The 24,933-nt window shown below is 44.9% G+C and overlaps 1 protein-coding gene across 6 annotated transcripts in view; it reads left to right on the top strand.

The window, feature by feature from the left end:
- Positions 1-24,933, top strand: part of SRCIN1 (SRC kinase signaling inhibitor 1) — a 262,667-nt gene that overhangs the window by 224,677 nt on the left and 13,057 nt on the right. For 4 of the 6 annotated variants that reach the window (XM_060281445.1, XM_060281447.1, XM_060281446.1 and 1 more), the window contains 8 exons: positions 3,883-4,013; positions 7,947-8,094; positions 8,726-9,035; positions 11,481-11,739; positions 12,116-12,270; positions 13,050-13,202; positions 17,658-17,765; positions 20,171-21,415. In XM_060281445.1, the coding sequence (XP_060137428.1) occupies positions 3,883-4,013; positions 7,947-8,094; positions 8,726-9,035; positions 11,481-11,739; positions 12,116-12,270; positions 13,050-13,202; positions 17,658-17,765; positions 20,171-21,415 (2,509 nt within the window). The remainder of the gene's footprint in view (positions 1-3,882; positions 4,014-7,946; positions 8,095-8,725; positions 9,036-11,480; positions 11,740-12,115; positions 12,271-13,049; positions 13,203-17,657; positions 17,766-20,170; positions 21,416-24,933) is intronic. The other 2 variants (XM_060281449.1, XM_060281451.1) reach the window with 2 other exon arrangements.

Genomic DNA, 24,933 nt, shown 5'->3' with positions numbered 1-24,933 from the left:
CTTAAAGCAAGAAGTGGTGGGGTTAGTTTCATTTAAGGACCACCTCTTCTCTCTGTGTGTCCCCTCCCCCCTTTGCACTTTGCTCAGCGTTTGAGGCGTTGCTTTGGATTACTTGGAGGGCAGCCGACATCTATCAGGAGCAGGGCCTTTTTTGGTTGTGGCACCAGCCCTGTGGAATGCCCTCCCTTGGGAGGCCTGCCTAGCTCCAACATCAAATGCTTTTAGATGCCAAGTTAAAAAAAAAACACTGGCTTTTTAGAAAGCCTTGCAGCTTGTTTCTGAACACGTCCCCTCCCCCCTTTAATCTGCTATTATTTTTGTGTTTTATATATGTGTCTTGTTTTCTATTCTTCTGTTTTTGTTCACGGCTTCATACTTTTTTTATATATATATTTATGATTTTGGTTTTTTTAATGCAATTTGCTTTTGTTCTTGTAATATTCTCAGGTTTCTTTTGAAGATGATGTAACAAAATTTAAAAGCTAGCTGCCCTTCCCCCAAACAAGGTTTCCCTGTACATGTCTCCTCTGATGTCTTCTGCAGTTCAGGTTGCTACAGAGGCTTCATATAGCTGCCTGCAGTCTCCAGCATCTTTACTAGAATCTAATAAGACCCGCTGAACTCTCTGAGAATTACTGCATATGCATACCTGAGAATTTCACAGCACAAGAAGCCACCTTGCCTTTTCTCCCTTCCTGGACTTTGCTGTTTAACCACACTGGTAACCTTTTGGTCTTCAGTGTGCTGTCTTTTTCTAATCTACAGTGCACATGTTATCTGAGCCTGTATTGTAATGGTTTTAAATTACTTCCAGGCTTGCTGAGGGGATTTGACCTTCCTAGCTACACCTTTCGGCTCCTTCATAGCTAATCCCCTCATTTGTGGAGAAATCCTGACTTTTGAAGTTTAAAGTATGGCTGGGTCAGTCTTTCTGGGCAATTTTCTCACACACCAGATTCCGGGCACGGTTTAAGATAAATCAAGAGTCAGTTCAATGGCTAACTATTCCAAAGCACAATCATTTATTGCATCTAAAAATGTTCCTTCCTTGTCATGACTCAAATTTACATTAATCCAGTCAGTTTGAAGGCAGGGGGAAACTGCTTGTTACTTCACCATTTCTATTTCAGTAACCTTCCTGTTTTTTATATTTTTTTATCCTGAATTCTTTTCCCACCCCATAGTGATTCTTTTGTAGCGGGAAAATGTACTAAATGGATCAATGTTCACACACATACCAGTAACATAAGGACCATTCATGCACACACAAGGCACAGTCCAATACAGTTGAGCATGCTTAAACCTTACTCTCACATACCTCCCCTCTGACACATAGGGATGTAAGAATGCCCCCCCCATTCTGCCCCATGTGTGTCTCACGCAGCACTGTTTTCATTCTGCTGCAGTTCATCTTTCACCAAAACCAAGATTATTTCTCACCCTGTCCACTGTGGCAAAATTATTGTAACTTAAAAATATTGCGTCATCATTACAGTATATTCCATCCCATTCATTTCACTGCAGAGAAAACAAAAATGCAAATGAGCAGCAGGAGGAAATGTAATCAATTGCATGTTGTTTGTGGGCTGAAAGCAGCAACAGCCAATGCCGATTGTATTCCCTAGATCGATTTTCATTCCTGACATGGGATGAATAAGCGAGTGTCGGCAAATTTCACTCCCGTTTCCATGTTCGTTGGAATTCCCCAACATTCCTACTCACACATCAATCAGTCTCGCTTGCCGCCAGCGATCGGTTAAATTGCTGTTTACAAGCCTGCATGATGTGACTGTAGAATTAGCTTAACAAAGGTTATATGAACTGGCTGGAGGGAGGAGAGACAACAGGAGGCAAAGGCCAGTAATGAGTAAAGTACTGTTGCCCAGATGTGAGGTCGTCAGGTTGATTTGTTCTCTTTATTTCAGCGGCGCATATCCTGGCTTTTTAAGAGAGTATCCCCACAAAGTGGCTAAAATAGCGCACAAGCTAAACAGTGGCCCATAAACAAGACAGAAACAGCCCTCTAAGCCTCTCTATCTGGCGCTTGAAAAAGTCTTCCCAGGCCACACCCCCTCTTCCCAGGCCACGCCCCTCACCAGCTCTCCTCTTCCTCTTCCTCTAGTGCTTCTGATTGGTTGGAATGCATTCTTGATGCCTCCTGCATACCTGGATGGAGAGATCCAGTGCTTTTTTTTCTATTTAAAAAATATGTTTTAGGGGTACTCTCATTTTCCTACTCCAGCGTTTCTCAACCACTGTTCCGCGGCACACTAGTGTGCCGCGAGACGCTGGCTGGTGTGCAGAGAAGGGCGATTTGCATTGTTACGTGCCTGGCGGCCGCCAATATACAACGCTAACCCACCGGAAAGGAAGCCGGCCGGGTCACGACGCGGGGCGAGCGCAGCTCTCAACAGCCACCACCACGGGAGGGTGGTTTTAGACAAACTTAAAGAAGCTGGCTGGATGAGCTCAACCTGAAACTTGCTGAGCAAAGGATTGTGCTGGCAGAGAAATCAGTGGCTTGTGAAGCCTTATTGCAGGAGATTGCAACCAACACAGCAATTGGCAGTGTTTCTTACAGTCATAATTATATAGTCAATATAGGGCGGCACAGAGTTAAATTGTTTAACTTTTTAAATGGTGGTGTGCCTCATTTTTTTCATGGAACAAGTGTGCCTTGGCCCAAAAAAGGTTGAGAAACACTGTCCTACTCATATTGAAATAATGCCCCTCAATGAGGCCAAACTTAGATTCACAAAATGTTTAGGAGTATGTGTACCCCTGCATCTCTCCAGAAAAGAAAACACTGGAGAGATCTGTATGGTGTGTCTAGAGAAGCCTCTAATTTTCATGTGACCGAAGTGTAGCCTACTGTACAAAGCCATTGATCCACTCAGGCTTTGCCTCTGTCCCCGCATGCAGCCCACTGAAGGTTGACCCTGGAGGAATGCAGCTCTTGGGCTGAAAACAAAACATTTCCTACTCCAGTTTGAAACTTATTAAAACCAGTTCTCTGGTGCCATGTTGCCTTCTTCTTCCATGTTCTTTGAAAGAAGGAAGAATAAGACCACCCCTACCTCTGGGGACAGAGGAGAGAGTCTATTTAGTTTGCATTGAAAGGCAAAACAACTTAATTTCTGCTTTACAGAATGGTATGAGAATTGAAGGGACGCAGGTGGTGCTGTGGGTTAAACCGCAGAGTCTAGGTCGGTGGTTCAAATCCCCGTGACGGGGTGAGCTCCTGTTGTTCGGTCCTTGCTCCTGCCAACCTAGCAGTTCGAAAGCATGTCAAAGTGCAAGTAGATAAATAGGTACTGCTCCGGTGGGAAGGTAAACGGTGTTTCCGTGCGCTGCTCTGGTTCACCAGAAGCGGCTTAGTCATGCTGGCCACATGGTGGCCGAGCTGTACGCCGGCTCCCTCGGCCAGTAAAGCGAGATGAGCGCCACAACCTCAGAGTCGTCCGCAACTGGACCTAATGGTCAGGGGTCCCTTTACCTTTATCTTTTATGAGAATTGAAACATAGATATCCTTCAAAATTTGTACTTTTCTGGATTTTGCAGTGCTGTTCTCCAGCCAAACAGCATTTACAAAAATGCATGCATTAGGAGTAATGTGTTGGTGGAAATGTTTGGGGATATCACTTGTAAAATATGCACTTCAATGAAAATGGCAAATAGAAATGTTTTTATTAGGTGAAATTCTTGCTAAAATGCTGACAATTCCAATGGGTTGTTTAAAAAAAATACTAATTGCTGCATTAAATGTAAAGAACTGGATTTCAGAATGGAAAAATGAGAATCTGGGAGAAAGATCTGTCTCTCCCTACCTGCATCCTTTTCTCACTCTCTGACTTCTGTGTTGGTGTCTTGTGTGTCTGCAGCGACCTGGAGAAATCGGTGGAGAGGATCCAGAAAGATTTGATGCACAATCACCGAATTATCTCCTCGCAAGAGCTGGAGGAGAAATCCCTGGTGCTTAAACAGCTGGGAGATACCTTGACCGAGCTGAAAGGTGAGAGGGGACTGGGAGAGCTCAAATCACTGTGATTGGGTTGGGATTAAAAAAAAAAATGTACTGTTCCATGGGCTGGGAAATGTGTGTACTGTAGTAGTATCTGGCACAGAACATAAGTATGTGAGAATTTATGCTGTCATCTTTTAAAAAAAGAGATGTTTCCAGCCTTCATGATTGCCTGAGAGGTGAATTTAAGGAATGGATAGGTGGTGTGTCTGCAGAAATCTAGATTTTATGTTCTAGGAACAGGGTTTCTGTCATTTGTGTTGATCTGTGTGTGGAGTGCTGGTGAACAAAAGGTCCTTTCTGGTTCGGCCTTCTGGTCATTTCCCACAAAGATGTTGTGGTTCCATATTCTGCATCTCACTGCTCTTTTCTTCCATCTTCGCTTCTGCCACCATTGTGCCAAAACGATGTATAAATTCTATCAAAACCCGAATCTCAGGTTCAGAATTAAATGGATTTCAGGCGAGTTTCTTTTTGTTGTGGTTGTTGAAAAATAAGAAAGTTGTGCCTTAAAACAGTCCAGATTTCCCTTGAGTGCAGAGAGTTGATTTTTCATTTTCCCAGCGCAAGCTTAGTGTTATTTGTCACACGGATTATGAACAGCCTATCTGTAAAAGCGCCAGGAAAGGGTGGCCTTTCCAAGATATTCGTCCTGAGAACCCATGAATCACGATGCTGGCTGAGACCAAAGGTCTGTTGAGCTCAGCAATGCCCACAGCGGCCAGACAGATGCCCCACGAAGCCCACAAGCAGGGCATGATGGAGGCATACACACACACACGGCTCAGCGCCAGCCCCTGAACTCAATGCTCTGCCCCTGAACATGGATGCTTCATTTTAAGTTATTGCATAGCTCGGCCTTCCCCAATTTGGTGCCACACTGATATTCTGGACTACAACTCCCATCAGCCTCTGCCAGTGCTGGCTGAGGCTGATGGGAGCTGTAGTCCAGAACCTCTGGAGGATACTGAGCAGAGGAAGGCCACTGTAGCCAATAGCTGTGGGTGGACCGTGAGGCCCCATCTGCGTTATACCTTGCAGGCATGTCAAACCTGCGGCCCTCCAGATGTTTTGGACTACAATTCCCATCTTCCCCAACCACTGGTCCTGCTAGCTAGGGATCATGGGAGTTGTAGGCCAAAACATCTGGAGGGCCGCAGGTTTGACATGCCTGCTTAGGGGGTGAAGTGGGATGTTCCACTCCTGGTGGAGAGAATTTGGCTGTGCTTCTGTGCTTGATTGGAAATCTATACATGCAAGGGAGTGTTATAATTCTCCTCTTCGCCATTTGGCAGGAGGTTAGACATGATCAGCGTGAAAAGGGAATTCTGTGGAGAGTTGCCACATGATAAATTGGTCTGTATTCATACAGTGTCCATGAATAAAAAGCTCATCCTCCATTTTTATTATTATTTCCATAGCACTGCATTGTGTTGATGCTGCTGCTAATAATCATAATAATCACCATAATAATGTATTGACCACATTTTCATAATGACATATATTCAAAAAGTGGCATTCAGATGTAAAAATCTTATAAAAATATTTCCTTCCTCCTTTTTTCATTCTTCCCATACCACTCAGCGGTGTTGATACTGATGTTATTTATTAATGATGATGATGATGGTGATACATGTATTGATCACTTTTTCATAATGATACTTTCAAAAAGCAACCTGGAAATGTAAAGACACCAAGGAAAATACAATCAAGTATGATAAAAAAAAGTATAGCTAAAATAATTTGTGTTGCCCCAGGCTAGGTTAGCAAGCTTAAGAGTGGCATAGAGCTGCTCTCCCCTCCCCCCCAAAAAGAAGAGTCTTACAGTTAGCTCTGCAGAACATGTGCACACTCCTCATTTGCGTATTCTTTTGTTAGCAAAGCGAGCACCCTTAGCATTTACACACACAGGCAATTGAACATGCACAGAAGTGTGTGCAGATCCCCTGTGTGATGCTTGCCTGCTGGTGTCCTTGTTTGCACTGCTGCTTGCTGCCTGAGCCCATTCCGAAGACTCGGGCTGATCAAATGTGGCAGCTCTTGCATTTTCCTGTGCCCCCTCCGTTCGTATGTAGATAGGCTCTTGGGCTTTCATTTCCCCTTCGCTTTAACCTATGGATGGAGGAACAATTCAATTCAGTCCGCCTTTGAAGGCAAACCCACCGAATCTGCGCTTTCCGAAACAATACGCTAACTCGAAATACAGTCATCCTTTGCAATGTGCGCTCCTCCGAATTCTGGCCAGTGCAGTTCTCAGGCCAGGTAATGTGTGCAAAAATGTATATAGAATCATAGAACTGTAACAGGGGTCGGCAACCTTTTTCAGCCATGGGCTGGTCCACTGTCCACTGGACTATATTTTGGGGGGGGAAACATGAACTAATTCCTATGCCTCACAAATAACCCAGAGATGCATTTTTAATAAAAGCATACATTCTACTCATGTAAAAGCACGCTGATTCCTGGACCTTCCGCGGGCTGGATTTAGAAGGCGATTGGGCTGGATCCAGCCCCCCGGGCCTTAGTTTGCCTACCCGTGGTAGAGATGGAAGGGACCCCTAGGTCCCCCTACGATGCAGGAATCTCAACTAAAGCATCCATGACAGCTAGCCATCCAAGTAGTGTGCATATAACTGCATATATCTGCAATTTCGTGAAGATTTTTTAAATAAATAAATAAAATTGCAAATGTGTGAAAATGTAGAGATTTGAACTTAAGATGGGGGGGAACCTAAATTGATAGACCCTCGTTCTCACTATAGACAAAACAAGACCAAGTTTTACAGTGCAATCCTATTCATGTCTATTCAGAAGTAAGATTAATTGAGTTCAGTGGGGGTTACTTCCAGGTAAGTGGGTATAAAATTGCATCCCCAAACATTCTGAGAGGATCATATTATGGCAAATGTGAAAAGCTAGTATTAAATGGCAGATATCAAAAAAATGTCAAAAAACTTGCCAGATCTTAGCGTTTTCCAGCAAATCTTAAGATTTCAATAGATCCAAGAAGGAGGTTTCAGAGAAAAAAACAGGCATTTACTAAGAAATGTCAATGCTAACAGAATTCCTTTATTAAGTGTCATAATGTTAGTTTCATTTGCACCATTTCCAGGAAAAAGAACCTCTTGGGTGTAAGCGTTCAAAAGCAGATCCACAACACAGAGATTTTGGATGTTTCTTTTTACCAGTGCCTGCCAATATTCAGTAAATTTCTGACATTCAGAACCAACAGAAGCCTGGTGGCGGGGTGGTAAAAGCAATAAAGAAGGGTTGTTACAGTCATATCCTGATAACTTTCATGTTTGAATCAGAGGTCAATTGATGATGACCAGTCTTGACGCCCCCCATGCGACGTGACACATTTTGTATCAGTTTCCTGCGGTTGTTGATGTGCTGGTTTTGCTATCAACGCCATCTCCTCACCCACTCCCCAGTCCCTCCGCCATGCCTGGTGGGAGAGGAATATCGAGGACATTTCAGATTTCATTAATGTTTTAAGTTGCTAGCTCTCATGAAAACATTTTTTATAAAAAAAGATATACCAAATCTCCACAGAGGGCGCAGAGCAGCTGTGGCTTTGCAGCCCCTCTTCACACACATTATTGCAGAACACGCGACTGCTTACCTTGCTTTTGACTGGCTGTGCTGTTGGGAGTGGGGGGGGAGAGAGACGTGGTGGTGGGTGTTGACACAGTGGGTGGGTGGGGTGCAAATGCCATCCCTCCTCTGTGGCCAAGTAACAGTACCGGCCAGAGGAGGCCTCCCTTCTCACTCACCTGAGCCTTGCCATCCCACCCGCCCGCCTGCTTCCCTTCTCGGCTCTGTGCCTCCCTCTCCCGCCCACCCTCAGGTGAAAGCCTTCCTTGGGCCTGCTCTGACCCCCGTGCCTCTCCCTTCCCTCTCTGCCCGTCCCTGGCATTGCAGCTAATTTCCCCAGCCTGCAGAGCAAAATGCGCGTGGTCCTCCGCGTGGAGGTGGAGGCCGTGAAGTTCCTCAAGGAAGAGCCGCACCGGCTGGACGGCCTATTCAAGCGGTGCAAGGCGGTGACGGACACCCTGACGCAAGTCCGCAAGTGAGTGAGCCCCTTCCCGAGCGAGCGGAAGCCCTGCTTTTTTCTCCTGAGACCCAATAGGCCGAGACATAATGTTCTGTCCCCTCCAACATGGCGTCCTGCTAGAGTTTCCTGCAGGTGTACCTGGAAACGCCTGGCATTTTTATTTGTGGTGCCTGCGTCCCTCCGCTTCTTCCAAGGAGCTCAGAGCAGAACACATGGGATTCCTAAATGGGATTTCCAGGTACTGGCCAGGATCGGGCTTGCTTAAGCTTCACGAGCGAAAACGACCTCAGGTGTCACGAGCTCATTCTCCAGGTGATGTAAGTGTGGTGTTTCTTTAAAGCCCCGCCTCCTAATCCCCAAGGCCCCTCCCACTGGCCAGGGCTCCGCTGCCATCATTGCCCCGATTGCCATTGCACCCGCATTTGCTTCTTCCAAACGGCCGCGGCTTCTCTCGTCCTCACTGACCTCCGGGCTCCTCAGCCATCCTTTTATCAATGCTGCTGTTCATGCACCCCTAATGTGCAGTTTCAGAGAACGGCCCTTGTAGGCAAACAGACGCAGCACAGCGTTCGCTGCTATTTGCAGGTGGCAGCCATTTTTGAGCCTGTCGCCCGCACACTTTGACCGTTGACCTTTTTCTCGGCAGGCAAGTAGACGAAGGGGTCTGGGACTCATCCAGTAACCTCCTTAGCCAGTCTCCAAAGAAAGTGGAGCCGGAAAGTGACTTCAGCAGGGGCTTGGATTTTGAATTACCCACCAGCCCCCCGATGAACCTCCACGACCTGACCGCTTCCACAGACAGCCTGGGCACGAGCAGCTACGGGCAGAGCCAAATGCAGAGCCACATGTCCAAGGGCAGCAACCCATCCCGGGGTTCAGAGATGGTTGCTGCCAAGACCCAGACAGGCTCCGAGACCCCCAGCAAGAGGAGCGTGGACAGATCAATGTCTATGGAGGTGAGAGCAGTTTATGATGATAAAGCAGAAGAGACACAAGGTCCTTAAGGCAGTGGTTCCCAACAGGTGGTCCGGGGACCCCCAGGGGTCCGCGAGCTATGCCAGAGGGGTCCGCAAGATGCTATTAGAATAAAAAAATATATTAAATATATTTCGTATGATAACAGATTTTTTGTTTTGGCCGCTTCCTGCATGAGCAGAGTCTAGCGCAAAACTAGAATTAGATAGAGGCAGTAGTTCTGCTGTATGCCGTTAGGTGGCGCTTTACAAACACTACTGTTTTGCAAAGAGGCAGTGTGCGCATTCTAAACGCTCACCTCCCCAAGATGCTTTGCGTGTGTCGGCTTCATTTGTGCGCTACTGCGCAGGTACCCTGTCTTCTACATTCCCCTCCCTCCTCCCTGGCAGGCGCTGCCTCTTTGCAAAACAGTAGTGTTTGTAAACAAAGCGTTGTTTTTCGCGGAAGCTACAGTTCGCGTAGTTAAAAATGGACCGTTGGTTAAAAAGTGGTTCGTTAAAACGACAAAGGCCTACAGATGAAGAGGAAGATAATGCATTTGATGTTCAAGCAAGTAAGTCAATTAATGGGGGTCCTTGTCACAACAGCGGCTTGATGAGGGGTCCTCGAGAAAATTTTGTTGGGAACCCCTGCCTCAAGGAATAGGATGCAGCTCACATCCTGGATTCCCATCAAACACACAGTGGTTCTTCCCAGGTCACAGAAACACAGCATTTCCATATTGCACATTTCTGCTCGGGGAGGGAGGGAGTGATTAAAAGGGGGCACTGCATCTGGAGGTTAGTGGGACAATGGGAGGGGCAAACCTGGTAAGGGCTCATAATGGTGGGGCAAGACCCTTTGTGGGTGTAATAACATAGAAACATTCCAGAACGTTCCAGGGGAGAAGAGCAGGTGAAATGGATAAGGCAATGTGGACGGGTATACTGTGCTGTTGACAAAAAAAAAAAAAAAAGGAAGGGAATGGAATGGGAGCGAGAGGTGAGTGCTAAAATGTGACAGTCTGGAAGTACTCCAGGAGAGGGAATTTGTATGCAAAGCCTACAAAGCCTACAAAGCGCAGGGGTTACATATGTGTATGGCCCCTGTTCCACAGATTGTATACAAACACTAAGTTACAAAACTGAAGAAGACCAAACCGAAACAGTATGAATAACTTGGATCACTGTTTCGCATGTCGTTATAGTTTATAAAGATAAAAACAGATATATTTCGCCCATTGGGATTGGTCGATGTGTTGCCTCTTTTTTTGGTATTTTGTCTCACTGCTCCAAGCAAGTGCAGTCTATCACCAATGTTGACAGCGATCACTTAACCTCTCTTCCGTCCCTTGGCGATCCTCCTCTTTTTCCTGCCTGTGAATTGGAGAGACAGGGTCTTCTCAGTGATAGCCCCTCATTCCTAGTGATTTATGTATGTGATTCAAAGAAAACCTGTAACTGCTTTCACAAAGTAAAAAATAATGTTATGTTACACAAACACAATGCTCCAGTGATCGTAGAGGCCACAACAGATAGAATTTCCTTTCTCTGTAACTCTTAAAGGTATAGAAGCTCTTTCAGGGCTAGACTCCAACCTAGGAATGGAGAACACATGGCCCTCCAGATGTTGTTGGACTACAACTCCCATCATCCCTGCAGAGGCCAATGGAAGCTGGAGTCAAAGATCATCTGGAGGGCGGCAGGTTTCTCATCCCTGCTCCGGCCCTATTGGTCATTTTGTTTCACACCAGTCAAATCTCCCTTCCCTCTTCCATACTCACTATCCTCTCCTTTCCCGAGTCCCTCTCTCCTCAACACTCCTTCCTCTCCACCTAGCTGCTATTTGCCCATATGGTTTTTCTAATACATGTTTGACCCATTACTCCTTTACCTCCTGAGACATCTTCCCAGCCCACAGCCTGCCTCACAAAACTACCCCTGTCCCTAGGACTTATGTGAGACTTTAATCACAGCCAAGCTTAAACAATTTCCTCTTTTGGACTGCAGGCTGTTCTGGCAGCATTGTTCGCTGAGAAGCGGGAATGGTTTCTCACTTACTTCACTTGCCATAGTGCAATGTCTGTGAATATTCCATGCCAGCTCAGTCAATCAGTTAGAAACTTCACTGCCACAAGTTCAGAGGAACAGAACCACCTCCGCAGACAGGGATTGCCCCGTAGCTTGGCCTGGGTCCAGCCTTCCTCTTCTTACTCACTGAACATCAAGGAGAGGGGAAGGTGAATTCCCCCCCCCCTTTCTGACTCTCTAAAAGGTACAGCGCTCCTCCTTCAGTGGTAGCCTCCCTGTTTTTCCATCCTCAAGGTTCAAGGCTCGAGCCTCAGCACTTCCTACTTGAGAAATCAAATGCTCAGTTGCTGTAGAGTCTAGCCTGCCACCCTGGCCTAGAGTAATGAGTGTATCAGTTACCCCAGCCCTGCTTTACAGGCTGCTGAGCGAGACTGGGAGGAAAAGCGAGCAGCCTTGACCCAGTACAGCGCTAAGGATATTAACCGCCTCCTGGAAGAGACCCAAGCTGAGCTTATGAAAGCCATCCCCGACTTGGAGTTTGCGGCCAAGCACAAGCAGACCTCCAGCAGTGGTGGCAGTGGGAGCGCCGCCTCCACCCCAGAGCACAAGCCCTCCAAACCCCAACATGCACAGAAGGCCACCACCAAAATGGACCCCAGCGGCCGCCGCGGATCAGGTAAGGCAGGTGCAGAGTGGTGGGGAGACAGACAGTGTGATGATGCTCTGTGATGGAGAGCAGTCGAGGCAATGAGGGGTCAGCTACAGTCTCCAGGATCCTTTGGGGATTAAAGTGTCTGTTAACAGTGGTATAAACCTGATTCCATCGTATGTTGTGGATGTCACCTCAGTCTCTAATCCTTTGTGGATGAGGTTTATGTATGTTCCTCAAGTCTCTGAGACCTTGTCCTTTATTGCTGCCTCCAGACAGCTGCACGCGGCTTCCAATGCGCGGATCCACCTGGGCAGGTAGACAATGCGCAGCATTGTGTGTGCTGGAGAAAGCTGTGAATTAAATGCATGGCTCCTAACGCTAACTTTGTCAACCTCCCTAGATGAGTTGACGGTGCCCAGATATCGGACTGAGAAGCCCTCCAAGTCTCCTCCCCCACCCCCACCTCGGCGGAGTTTCCCATCCTCCCACGGTCTCACAACCACCCGTACAGGAGAGGTGATCGTCACCAGCAAAAAGGAATCCAGTTTCATGAAGGTATGAATCCCTTATATGTCAGGCCAGAGATATCCAGGGGCTCCTCCAGATGACCTGTCCATTCGGCATTAATTCTGCTTTGCTTTGCACAAAGTTTACACAGCGGTTAGACTTATGTCCAGTCTTCATCCTGACTTGTTTATGGGGCAATTTTATGACAACGAGCATTCAACCTTCATCCACCCTGATTTGCTTGGGAGATGTTTACAAGTCTTTTCCTATTAATCATTCCTTCATCATACAGTTTTAAATGCATTTCCTCATCACTTTCCAAACAACTGAAAGTCTGTTCGTTAGTTTTCAAAGTGGGTTGTATATATAACTATCCTGATGTCATTGTGAGCACAAATCATCATGAATGCGCAATAAAAAGAACATCTTGAGGGGTCCGTACATCCAGTCTTTATTGAGCATTAGTTCTGATTTGTTTGCAGGGTGGTTATATGACAGTGAGCATTCATTCTGTATTCATCCCGATTTACTTGCACGTTTTCCCATTAGTCATTCATTCACCCCACACTTCTCAATATATTTCTCCATCTGTTTCCAAACTGCTCTGGAGAGCCTCTCAATTTTTTAAATTTTTTTTTAAAAAGCAGATGCTATTTTAGGCTGAAATAGCACTTTCATTCACTTCGATTGTGCAAACCTAAATTTCTGGTATGAACGTTAATTCCTCCCATAAAACAGGGAGCACTGTCAGTGAACTAGATTTGTCACGTGCCCTTTCCCCCTTCCTCTTTCCCATTCATCACCTCTCCTTTTGCTTGTTCTTTCAGAAAGCCGAATCAGAAGAGCTGGAGACTCAGAAGCCGCAGGTGAAGCTGAGGAGGACTGTGTCAGAGGTCGCCAGGCCTGCCTCAACGCCCCCCATCATTGCCTCTGCCATCAAAGATGATGACGAGGAAGACCGAATCATTGCAGAGCTCGAGGTAGGCGGGGCATATGTAAGACTTGCAAATGGTCCGCAGAACTGCAGAAGCAGTTTTGGCCCCAGTGTGGCCATTTCCATCCATGTCGTTGAGGTGACTCAGTGGCTGCACTGTGGCCAGACCGATAAAGCCCTGCTCTAGTGGCCTGTGAAGCCAAGAGATGGACTTCCTTTTTTTTTTGTAGGGAGTAGATCAGGCATAGGCAAACTCCGGCCCTACAGATGTTGGGTACTACAGTTCCCATCATCCCTGACCACTGGTCCTGTTAGCTAGGGATGATGGGAATTGTAGTCCCAAACATCTGGAGGGCTGGAGTTTGCCTATGCCTGGAGTAGGTTCTGGAATTATGAGAAATTCAATGAAAAACCCTCCAGAGCAGGGTCTCCTTAAGTGGAGATTCACTTTGTAGGTTATGTTCTGAATGTCAGCAAATGTTTGCATTCCTAAGCATGACTTGTGCTTATAGACATTACACTCAGCCTGGAATCCTGCATTAACCAAATGTGGGACCCCCCCCCCAAAAAAAATTTAAATATCTGGGACGCGCTAACATCTACTCAGAGAACATCTGGTTGATGTTACTAAGAGGTGAGGAACCTCCCACCATCCTTGACTGTTGGTCATGCTGGCTGAGGCTGATGAGAGCTGGAGTCTGTTCTCTGGAGAGCCTCAGGTGCTCAACACCTCCAATAAGAGTTGAACAACCAGGGATTAACTGCTTGTTGTACACTATCCCCAAGGATGGGGGGGATCTGCGGCCCTTCAGATGTTGTTAGATTCGACTCCCATCAGCTCCACTCAGCATGGTGAATAGTCAGGGGAGGTGGTGGCTGGAAGGCCACAAACTCCCTCCAGTCCTGTTCAAAACTAAGCCTCATTAATGAAAGTATTGCACTATTGACAACACTTATTGTCAGGCATTTTCATTAGGTCCATTATAAGGCTGCTATGGAATGAACAGTCCCTGTTGACTGTGATTGTCTCATCTGATTCATCCCTTCCCATCAACGTCTTGTCTGTAAAAGTTCAGCTTGTGAATTAACACTGTTTGCTGGACTCTCTATCTATTCCTGTGTTGCAGGCGACACCATTCTTTTTTCCAATACATTATTAAAAGCATTTGTGCCCACAGCAGAACTGCATATTTTTGAGACGTAAGTTTTCAAATAACTCAGGATAATTACTAAAGAGTTTAGTGGGGGAGGGTGGGGTTTTTTTTTGAGGGGGTAATGTGTCAATGTAGGGACCCAGGTGGCGCTGTGGTTAAATCACTGAGCCTAGGGCTTGCTGATCAGAAGGTCGGCGGTTCGAATCCCTGTGACGGGGTGAGCTCCCGTTGCTTGGTCCCAGCTCCTACCAACCTAGCAGTTCGAAAGCATGTCAAAGTGCAAGTAGATAATAATAATAATAATAATAATAATAATAATAATAATAATAATAATAATTTATTATTTATTTACCTTCCCGCTACAGCGGGAAGGTAAACGGCGTTTCCATGTGCTGCTTTGGTTTGCCAGAAGCGGCTTTGTCATGCTGGCCACATGACCTGGAAGCTATACGCCGGCTCCCTCGGCCAATAATGCGAGATGAGCGCGCAACCCCAGAGTCGGTCATGACTGGACCTAATGGTCAGGGGTCCCTTTACCTTTACCTTTAACGTGTCAATGTATTTGATCTTTCTAATAACATTCCTCCAGTATATAAAACTCACTTTCTTATGGGATGGCCATATATACATGAAATCTGCACTGACTTAACAATGCCTCCCAAAAGCACAAGATGTATTTCCATGTATGTTCTTTTTACTGGATGAAATATGGTACCATTACAACCATTTATATAAAAAAAAGTTATCTATATAGGTTAATTCTACACAGTTAACATGGCCCTTCTCTACAGATATAAATCCGAAGAGAGTTTGAAATTGACACCTGTAAATCCCTCTCCCATTTATCTTTATCTTTGTAATCTTCAGGCTCAGTCTCCAACATAATTCCATAGAGAAGAGGTTTTTTACGAGTAACGTGACGTATTAGCAGCTGTTCAAATTTTGTCAGATTTCGTGTCACTTAGCTCTCATTGTATTGCCTGAATTTGACTCCTAATTTGTAAAATGCTGGAGGGGAGGGAAACAGGAAGTGATTACATTTTACATTTCATGGCTTTATAAATGACATCTACCTCCCTCCCTCCCACCCAGCTCCACACCCCACAGAAACTTGAAAAAATACATTGTTCTCAGATATCATAGATACCTAATCCGCTTGCCATCTGAAAAATCTTTACAATATAAAAGTGGTGGCAATGGTGTTAATTATTCTCTGTATTTATTCCAAGTTCTAATTAGGGCTTTATATATTCTATTACATTTCGGACTGATTTGGTTTAATTTTCTCAAATCAGTGCCTGCTGGCAGAATATTCATTTCACATTGTTCAGTGTTACCCACTGTTACCTGGGCATCAGCTGAAAATGTCAAAGCCAGCTACACAGCTGTATTGTAGTTTTTGGTTACAGGAAGAACAGCTACAATCCACATTTTGTTTTTGGAGCCAGATAAATTTGAATTGAATTAAGTTCTTTTCTATCCCTTGTGAAATTATTGGAGGTACAGTTAAGGGAACGCCACAGCAATGTCTGTGGTGTTTCATTTTTATCATAGCAATGCTATCCATCCACATGTAGGTTTTTCTGATGCTCACATTTTTAACCCTTCTGTGTCTTGTTTCCCCAAGGATCCAGGTGATTATTTTTTTCCTTAGTGTAGCTACGGCTTTGGATAGTGACATTCCCAAATGCATCTAATTACCTTATTTTTCCATTTAAGAGTATGGTATCCCCCCCCCCCATTTGCTGCTTTGGTTATGTCATCTGAATGTGCATCCCCAGAAATTCAGATTTCCCCTTGATAAACTTTCTTTCCCAAACCGGTATTAAAATATATATATATTATGGTCCTGTCAAAAGTTGCATCCTGTCAAACTTGGGTCTGCAGCTGTTTTTGGACTACAATTCCCACCATCCCTAGCTTGCAGGACCAGTGGTCAGGGATGATGGGAACTGTAGTCCAAAAACAGCTGTAGACCTGAGTTTGGGAAATGCTGTTCTATATGGTTGCTCTTTGAACCATGTGGAGGGAAACACCAATGGGTTTGGAGTGGAGAAATGGGGATACATTCAGATGACAGAACCCTCATTTAATGCATCTCCACTCTTAAGTTCTCTTCTTCCAGTGGATTTGCATTTATAGAGAAAGGGTGTTACGGAACTGTTAAGAATGTAAGCATGCAGTTAGCCATGGGTTACCGTTAGCCAGACCCAGCTTTTGTCAAATGAATTTATCAGCTGCTAAAAAATGTCACTTGAAACTTAACCCAGAACCTGCAGATTTCAGAAATTCACCAGGTTGTTCGTTACTACTGTAAAATGCTTGCAATGTAGTTAGTATATTAGCAATCAACTTGGAATGGTCCCTGAATTAGAGTTTAGAAGCAGTTTATGGGGAAATGCTGCCTCCTGGTGGGCATGCTAAGAACTACACTACCCAACTCATAATTCTGAGTATTATTATTTTAACATATTTTCTGAACCATTGTTATGGTAACAGCCAAGACCTCCAAAGGGGGACTTACAGGCTTGAGACTGAAACCCTTATACACTTTCATTTCAATTTTTTTTAAGCAGAGCTAAGTGTAATATGTAGCAACAAGTGATGGAGCTTGGTGTGATATAGAAATGCAATTCACCTTAGCAAAGCTTGTTAGAATTTAGAATTACTGCAGATCTGGAAGCAAAAATGGCAGTAGATTTGTGGGTGCCAAAAAGGACCCATAGATCAAATTTCTTCCTTTGTCCCCACCCCCCAAACATCACTGGGATGTCTTTTTATCACTAGTCAGTACAATTGGGCCAAGATCATTGGGTGAATGTGAGCTTAAAATCAATAAAGGTTTATGGTTGGTATTTTTTAAACAAACAAACAAACAAGTGTGTGTGTGTGTGTGTGTGTGTGTGTGTGTGTGTTCCTGTTTTGATCTGAAAGGTTTTCACCTACAAGTGAATTTCAAGGTTTCCTGCCCAGCAACATTGAGGGCATTAAATGGGTATATGTTGTTATTTATTACTGTATTCCAATTTCTGTGTGTCATTGTCATTCTGTAGCACAGTATACTGTGTGTTACACAGCTGAAAGTGGGTGTTCTCATAACGGTACATCCCCTGATTTCAGTTTTTCACAAACTACCTCTCTGCAGATCCTTTCTGAAACTGAGGGTATGGCCAAGCCCTTTGGTCAGTTTCCTGGTTGCCAGTTCAACACCACCCCATAAGCTCGTGGTTACCCTCCTTGAGCCAGAATTAGCAATCCACACTATAACGTTTTCTGTCTGTATACAGCCCCTCAAAAAACAAAAAAAAAACCCAAAACAACCACCTTCCATGTTCTGACTTCCTCAGGTATTTCAGAGAAGCTCTTCATTTATTCCTAAGTTCCATTGCGACCAGCTCGCCCCTGCCGCAGACATGTGGCCCAATGGGGCCACCATAGCAGCCGAAGGATGGAAGGTAACACAGCCGTTGCTCGGACGGATCACAACTCCCTTCTTCTCTTCCTTCCCTCTAACTGGCTACCTGCCATAGCACCTCTAACAGGATTCCTCTTCCTTTTCTGCAGCCCCTTGTTAACTCTTCTTTCTCTTTCTCTTTCTCTTTCTCTTTCTCTCTCTCTTCCTCTCCGTCCATTAACCAACTAATGGCTCTTCCCCATGTTACCCACCTGACACAAGTCGTGTGCATTGTGCTGACACAACACGGGATCCAACCAGCACTAACCCTGTGTGACTCTTTCGAAGGGATAGGTGTATTATTTGCTGGGCCTCCCCCCCCCAAGAATGCTGGGAAAGTTTGAACTGGGGCAGAATCGGGAGTGCCGATCACTGTTTAGTTGGGGGTAATTCACTCTTTCTGCTTGCGCTATGATTCCGCCTGCACTTCTAGACAAAGGGATTTCCTGATTGCGATGCATGCCACGCCTTTTGGGCAGAGCCTGGGTGCTTGTTCTCACTGCTCGTTTCCAAGTGCATGGATCCGGGGTGGTGAGGGGGGGGCGGAGAATACCACATTCTTATCTCCCCCAGCTAGAATGCTTCCGTTCTGGTGTTATCTGTGGCTTGAGTCACATCCTACCTTACAATTCTGCGAAATTGGAAAAGTTTTTTTATTACTGTTAGTATGCAATATCTGGAACAGTTCTGGAGATTTGGTTCAGTTTAGAGCAGGGATCCCCAAACTTGGCCCTCCAGCTGTTTTGGGACTACAATGCCCATCATCCCTGACCACTGGTCCTGTTAGCTAGGGATGATGGGAGTTGTAGTCCCAAAACAGCTGGAGGGCCGAGTTTGGGGATGCCTGGTTTAGAGAGAGGGATACCGTTGAGAATTTGCTGATTTCTCTCAAACTGTCTTAGTGGCGCTCCAGGGGGGTTAGGAAGCTGGAGACAGTGATGCCTCTGAATGTCTGTCACTGGAAACCATGGGGTGGGGGGAGTGCTGTTGCGCATGAATCCTGCTTTTGGGTTTCCCACACGTATCTGGCTGGCCCCTGTGAGAACGGGATGCTGGTCTAGATGGGCCATTGGCCTAATTCAGCAGGATCTTCTTATGCCACACCCTCCTCTAGCACAGGATCTTGTGGTTCCCTCCCCACCACCTCAGGCACCTTCAGGAGCTGCAGTAAGTAGAGACCAAATGTTAGGTGAACTGAAGTGGCAGCCAATGAAATTACATTGGCATGGACTGACAGGTGGGTGTTGCTCATGCTCTGGGATCCCATAGCGGAGGACATGTACCTGCAGTTCACATTGGCAGTTGTCCTAGGAGATTTTTATCTATCTTCCCCTTCACTGTTTGTAGCGTGACTGTCGTGCTTGAGCCCTCTGCTCTACAGATAACTTTCCTGGGGTGTGTGCCTGCTCTCTGCTTGTGGTGAGCTGTGGGTTGGATTGTGTGGGCAAAAGTGCTTGTGGGGAGTTGGATTTGCTTTATGTGCAAGGGGTTGGGGTACTTGGCTTCTTAATCACTTCTGACTTTATTTCATTTCTGTGGGCACACCTACTACTTAAGATTACCAGATTTTTTTCAGTGGACGCGGGGACACTTTCCAACTTCCTACTAAATACAGTAGATGGATTTTGTCAGGGGACTGATTTGTTAATCTGGGGGCTGTCCCCGGGAAACAGGGATGTCTGGTAACCTTATACTACATTGCACTACCAGCTTCCTAGGAATCATAGTTTTGCAAGAGAAAATAGAGATCCGCAACAGATATTTCTATCATCTATCTATCTATCTATCTATCTATCTATCTATCTATCATCTACCTACCTATCTATCTTCTACAGTGGTACCTCGACTTACGAACGACTCGACAACTGAATTTTTTGACTTACGAATGGGGGTAATGGCCACGCGCTTACACATGTCTCGACATCCGAAAGAAAACTGCGACGGATTTTTCAACTTATGAATTTTTAGATAGGGTTTCTTCATCTTACGAATTTTTCTGTTTCCAATGCATTCCTATGGGAAAGCGCGTTTGAATTTTTCGACCTACGAAGGTGCCTTCGGAGCAAATTAAATTCGTAAGTCGAGGCACCACTCTATCTATCTATCTATCTATCTATCTATCATCTATCTATCATCTCTATCATCTGTAAACTACAGTTTCTCCAATGTGCTGCCCTCCAGATGTCTTGGACTGTAACTCCCATCAGCCCTTGCCAGCAAGTCCAGTGTTCAGGGGTGATGGGAATTGCACTGTAAAACAAGAGAGTAGCCCAGATGGTCAAACAGGTTGATCCAGGCCCACTATTAAGAACTCATTCGAATATTGCGCCGAGAAGACCGTTGTTAGCTTTTTTTCATCCAGCAAACTCTCCCGCCTCAATAATTCTTGTCTGAATTTTCCCTTAGGAGTCAGGACTCTCAAAACCTCCACCTGATTACAATTCCCACCTCCCTCAGATTACCATTTCTGAGTGGGTGTCCAGCTTGACATTTCCTGAATCTCAGCCAGAAGCTGATAAGGGGGTATGCAACCCTCGGACCCGTTATCACCAATGCACCAGAGGACAGACAGGAGTCATTGGACGGACTATGGTGGAAACGAGGGAGAGCCCAGAGGTCTTGTTGGGAAAGCTGAGCAAGGATGAAAGGAAGCCGAAAGGAGGCCTGTCCAATAAGGCCTCAACATGCAGTCATTCTCTGGCAGCTAAAGTGAAATCTCATAGATATCTGCCTGGAACTGGTCTTATTTGTGACACTGATCATGGGGGAGAAGGAGGCTTGGAAGCATTTGAAAAAACGAAAACTTCACTGGAAGATGAAATTGTTCAACTTGGAGGAGAAGATGCTATATTTGTGAAAGTTGGGGGCAAGCAAGCAAGTAGTCTACAGACAACTGTCCAAGGGATTGGGGCCCATTCAAAACAAAACAAAGCACCTGTTGTCACACTTGAATATAAGACATTTTCTTCACCAATAGAAAGAGGTGATGTGTTCATAGGGTTGGATAAGAGAAGCAACACTGCAGAATCAAAAAACGAAGAAGCCAATCAGAACACAGAAGATGTTCCAATAGCTTTGAAAGGCCCTGGTGTTGCTATTGTACCAATGGCGAGAGGTCATCTGACAGATGCTTCAGAAATGCATTCTCCCTTGCAGCATCCAGAATCCCCTGGGAATAAAGAAGTCATTGGGTATGACGCAGCATCCCTGGCTCCTGTTGGTGCCAGCACAGACAAGGACGAGATAGACACAGGTTTAGAAGACAAGCAAAAGGAAAGCACTTTTCTTGATGATGTGACCGTAAGAAGCCGAGAGATTTGCAAAGACACTTACCAAAGGCTGGACAACCTGGAAGAGACCATCAGAGAACTCGAAATGACTATCGGTGAAATTAGCCGCCAGGCATCTACTGAGCTTATATTTGCTCAAAATCACATTGGGCCTCTGGGCTCAGAAAATGGCAACAACGGAGAATGGAAGGTGGGCGTGCACATGCCCAAATGCAACCATGCCGTTTCGGTGGTTGTGCAGCCCGACTGCCATGATTTAAAACAGTACGAAGCAAGCAACAGCACACCCAAGACTTCTCCAACCGGCTCTAAACCTCCTCTGCTGCCCAAACCTCGGTTCCTGTTGAACGACAACCCACAGGTTCACTTGTTTTAAACATTCCTCTTGTTCTGCTGTACCTCTAGATTCCTCCCTGAAAGTCTTCTCTCCTGTCTGTCCTCTCACGATTCGGCCTGCTCTTAAGAGACAAGGTGTGAACCATCTTAGAGGCTGGGTCTCTGCAAAAGTGTAGATTTAAGTGGAATTTCAAGTCCAGTCTCTCTAGGAAGCCAAACGAGATGCCGTCCACTTGTTTGAGCTACTCTTTCTTTCTGGCTATGATAATGGCATGTCTTAGTCTGATGATTCACTGTTACTTTCTTCATTCTGTTCATGCTTGTTTATTCTTCTTCCTCACCACTGGCACCGAACCTGTCTCTGAAATGTAGGGAAGGCTGTCTCCTAATAGGAACGAAAGTGCAGCATCCTCTTTGCATTTCACTTTGAGCAGTGTGAACTACGAACGCAAACTAGCCGCACAAGGCCTGGTTGTTGAACTGTCATTGCTGTCTTCCAGCCAAGAAATATTGGGGGTGAAAGTGACTTTTTTTTGTAAAGGGGTTTCCAGCAGTGGTTCAACAATCAACCTCTCTCCCCATGGAACTCAGGAAATCGTAGTTCTGTGAGGGGAATAAGGGTCTCCTAACAACTCTGAGCAGTCTTTATTATTCATTCATTCATTCATTCATTCATTCATTCATTCATTCATTCATTGCACTTATATACCACCTTTATCTTCCAAGGATCTCAAGGTAGTGTACATGGTTCCCCTCCCCATTTCATCATCAGAACAACCCTGTGAGGTAGGTTAGACTAAGAAGTGGTGACTGGGCCAAGGTCACCCAGTGAGCTTCATGGTTGAGTCGGGATTCGAACCGTGTGCTCCCAGGTCCAACACACCAACCATTATGCCACACTGGCTCTCTCTCCGTTCACAAACTACAGTACCCAGGATGCTTGGGGGGGTGATTACTTTTGAAAGTGGCATGATACTGCTTTAAAGGTACAATACAGATGGGGCCTCTGGTTAGATTCTTTTTGGTAATAAACCAAAACAAAGCACCACAAACTGGCTAATAAAATAAAAGGGAATTTACTGGGATAATAACTGGACTAAAGACAGACTAAGGACCATTCAAACAAACAAAAAACATGTTACAATGCCATGTGCAGATCAATACTAGTTCTGCCAAAAACATGGAATGAATTATATCACAGTGAACGTTTTAAAAACTGAACTGGATAGAAAATTCTTCAGTTGGTCTTAGGTTGCCACCACCCTGGTGAAGTTTACACAGGTGGATGAAAGAAAGAGGTGGATGAAATGTTCTTCAGTAGGTCACCATGATGAGATAAACCCAGGTGGGCAAAATGAAGGACACTGTACCTTTAACTATGTAACCATGTAATGATTGATTCTACTCACCTGCTATGTATTTAATGCTTGAAGCAAGTTTGAGCATTAGCTGTGCCTGTGAATACTTTCCTATTTTGTGTAAACTGTTTTGTCTGACTGGGTAAGGTATAGCATGTTATTTGTGCTTCATAATTTCTTTGTATTAATATACATTGTAATTTGAGTGTTATTTGTACCATGCAGCCTTTTGAACTGATGAATCTTGTGGCGAAACCTGTTGCATATCCGGAGGACAGTCTTCCTTCTATTCAGTTTTTACAAACTATCTTGAACAATCTTTTTTTATTGGCATCAGGTTGCTGTTCAATGCTCAACCCACTTGTTGAAAGGTTCATTTATTCAGACTTCACTGTTCAACGTTCACTGTGATATAATTCATTCCATGACTTTGGCAGAACTAGTATTGATCTGCACATGGCATTGTAACATGTTTTTGTTTGTTTGAATGGTCTTTAGTCTATCTTTAGTCCAGTTATTATCCCAGTAAATACCCTTTTATTTTTATTAGCCAGTTTGTTGTGGTTTGTTTTGGTTTATTGCCAAATTATCACCACTTTGATACTTTGTATACATTGTCTAGATTCTTTTTGGTGACTTAGGTTTAACCATGAGGCCCCGGAGCAACACCCTTAAAAATGGACTTTAGTGGTGATAATTCACACCCTTGTTAAGTTTCTTTCACACTGCCTTAATGGGTAAATGAGAATCAAGGTTGTTAATTTGGCGAGCGCCTCCCAAAACTTAGCAGCAGTTTCAAAAGCAGAACTCGCAAGAGATGCTTGGCAGCCAGGGTTTAACCTCAGTCTCTGCTAGCCTCAAATTTTGCCAGGAGAAGGATGTTGCCCAGGCAATGAGTAAGAGATGTCCATGTCCATACAAAGCTTAAAAAGAAGCAAAATCTGCATAAGATGACATTTTGGCAGTTCTGGTATGATCAGCAAGGCTTCCTTGGAAGATCAACCAGGGATATAATGGGAAGGCAATCTGCTAGATATCGCTGTCCCAAATTATTTAGGATTTTATACAGCAGCAATAATGTATTGAAAACAGCTGGGCAGCTGATAGGCCTTGTGACTGTCCTCTCTTCAGCTATTGGTTGACATGCTGTGACATCATGGACTGCTCATGAACATCCGAACTGCTTAAAGGGGGAAAGTTTGGTCATAAGATGTTTGCAGTCCCATTCCCCTTGTGATGAAAAAGGGGGGGGGGTTGAGCTGTGTGAAGGGCCGTGATGCACAGGGTGGCAGAGGAGAGAGGCTGTGTACTTTTAATAGGCGACAACTCATGATTAGCAGAGCACTGGAGGTGCAGGCAAAGTGAGACTACAGGGATCCAGGAAAAAAATATGGAAAAGGTGCAAGTCTTGAAAAGGAGTTTGTAGGAGGCTAGGGGTGTGCCTAGATGATCAGAGGAAGAAGATATTGATCCAGGCATGGGGATTAGAGTAGCAGAAGGCCAAGAGATGGTAACTGAAGAAAGAGAGAAAATATTTGATTGTACAAAATGTCTGCTCAGGATCTCTGGGATTGAGCTGGCTAAATAATCATGATAGCCTAATTTGTGCCAGGTGATGTACATTCTTAAAAAGAAAATACTCAGCCAATTATTCACAATCTGTTAACACCAGTTACAGAAGGAATATGGGGAGGGAAAAGAAATTAACCAGTCGAAAAAGATATATAGATACTTTGACAAGTGCCATGTAATGTAGATCATAGCTGCCAAGTTTTCCCTTTTCTCGCGAGGAAGCCTATTCAGCATAATGGAATTTCCCTTAAAAAAAGGGATAACTTGGCAGCTATGATGTAGATGGGCCTTTAATCAATTGCCAGATGTGAAGACTGTTACCAAAATTCAGGAGGGAAAGGTCTCATGAAAGCCTAGCAACACGATGTATGCTATTAAAGAGGCGAAGATTTCCAGGAAGGAAAAAGAAAAGGTGACCTAAATGCCAGAGATAAGAGCTTGAGTGGTGAAACAAGGAGAAAGATGAGAGAACAAGAAATTAAAGGCAGTTTGGAAGAAGAAAAGCAGAGGGGAACTATATGAGAAGAAGTAGTTTGTACTGAATGCAAGAGGGAAGAGACAGACAATTAATGGTGAAGAGATCATGGCAGCAAGAACCTGATGAGATGATGTG

The sequence above is a fragment of the Zootoca vivipara genome, chromosome 13, assembly GCF_963506605.1.
Source record: "Zootoca vivipara chromosome 13, rZooViv1.1, whole genome shotgun sequence".
Classification (NCBI taxonomy): domain Eukaryota; kingdom Metazoa; phylum Chordata; class Lepidosauria; order Squamata; family Lacertidae; genus Zootoca; species Zootoca vivipara.
This window is presented reverse-complemented; position numbering and strand designations above follow the sequence as displayed.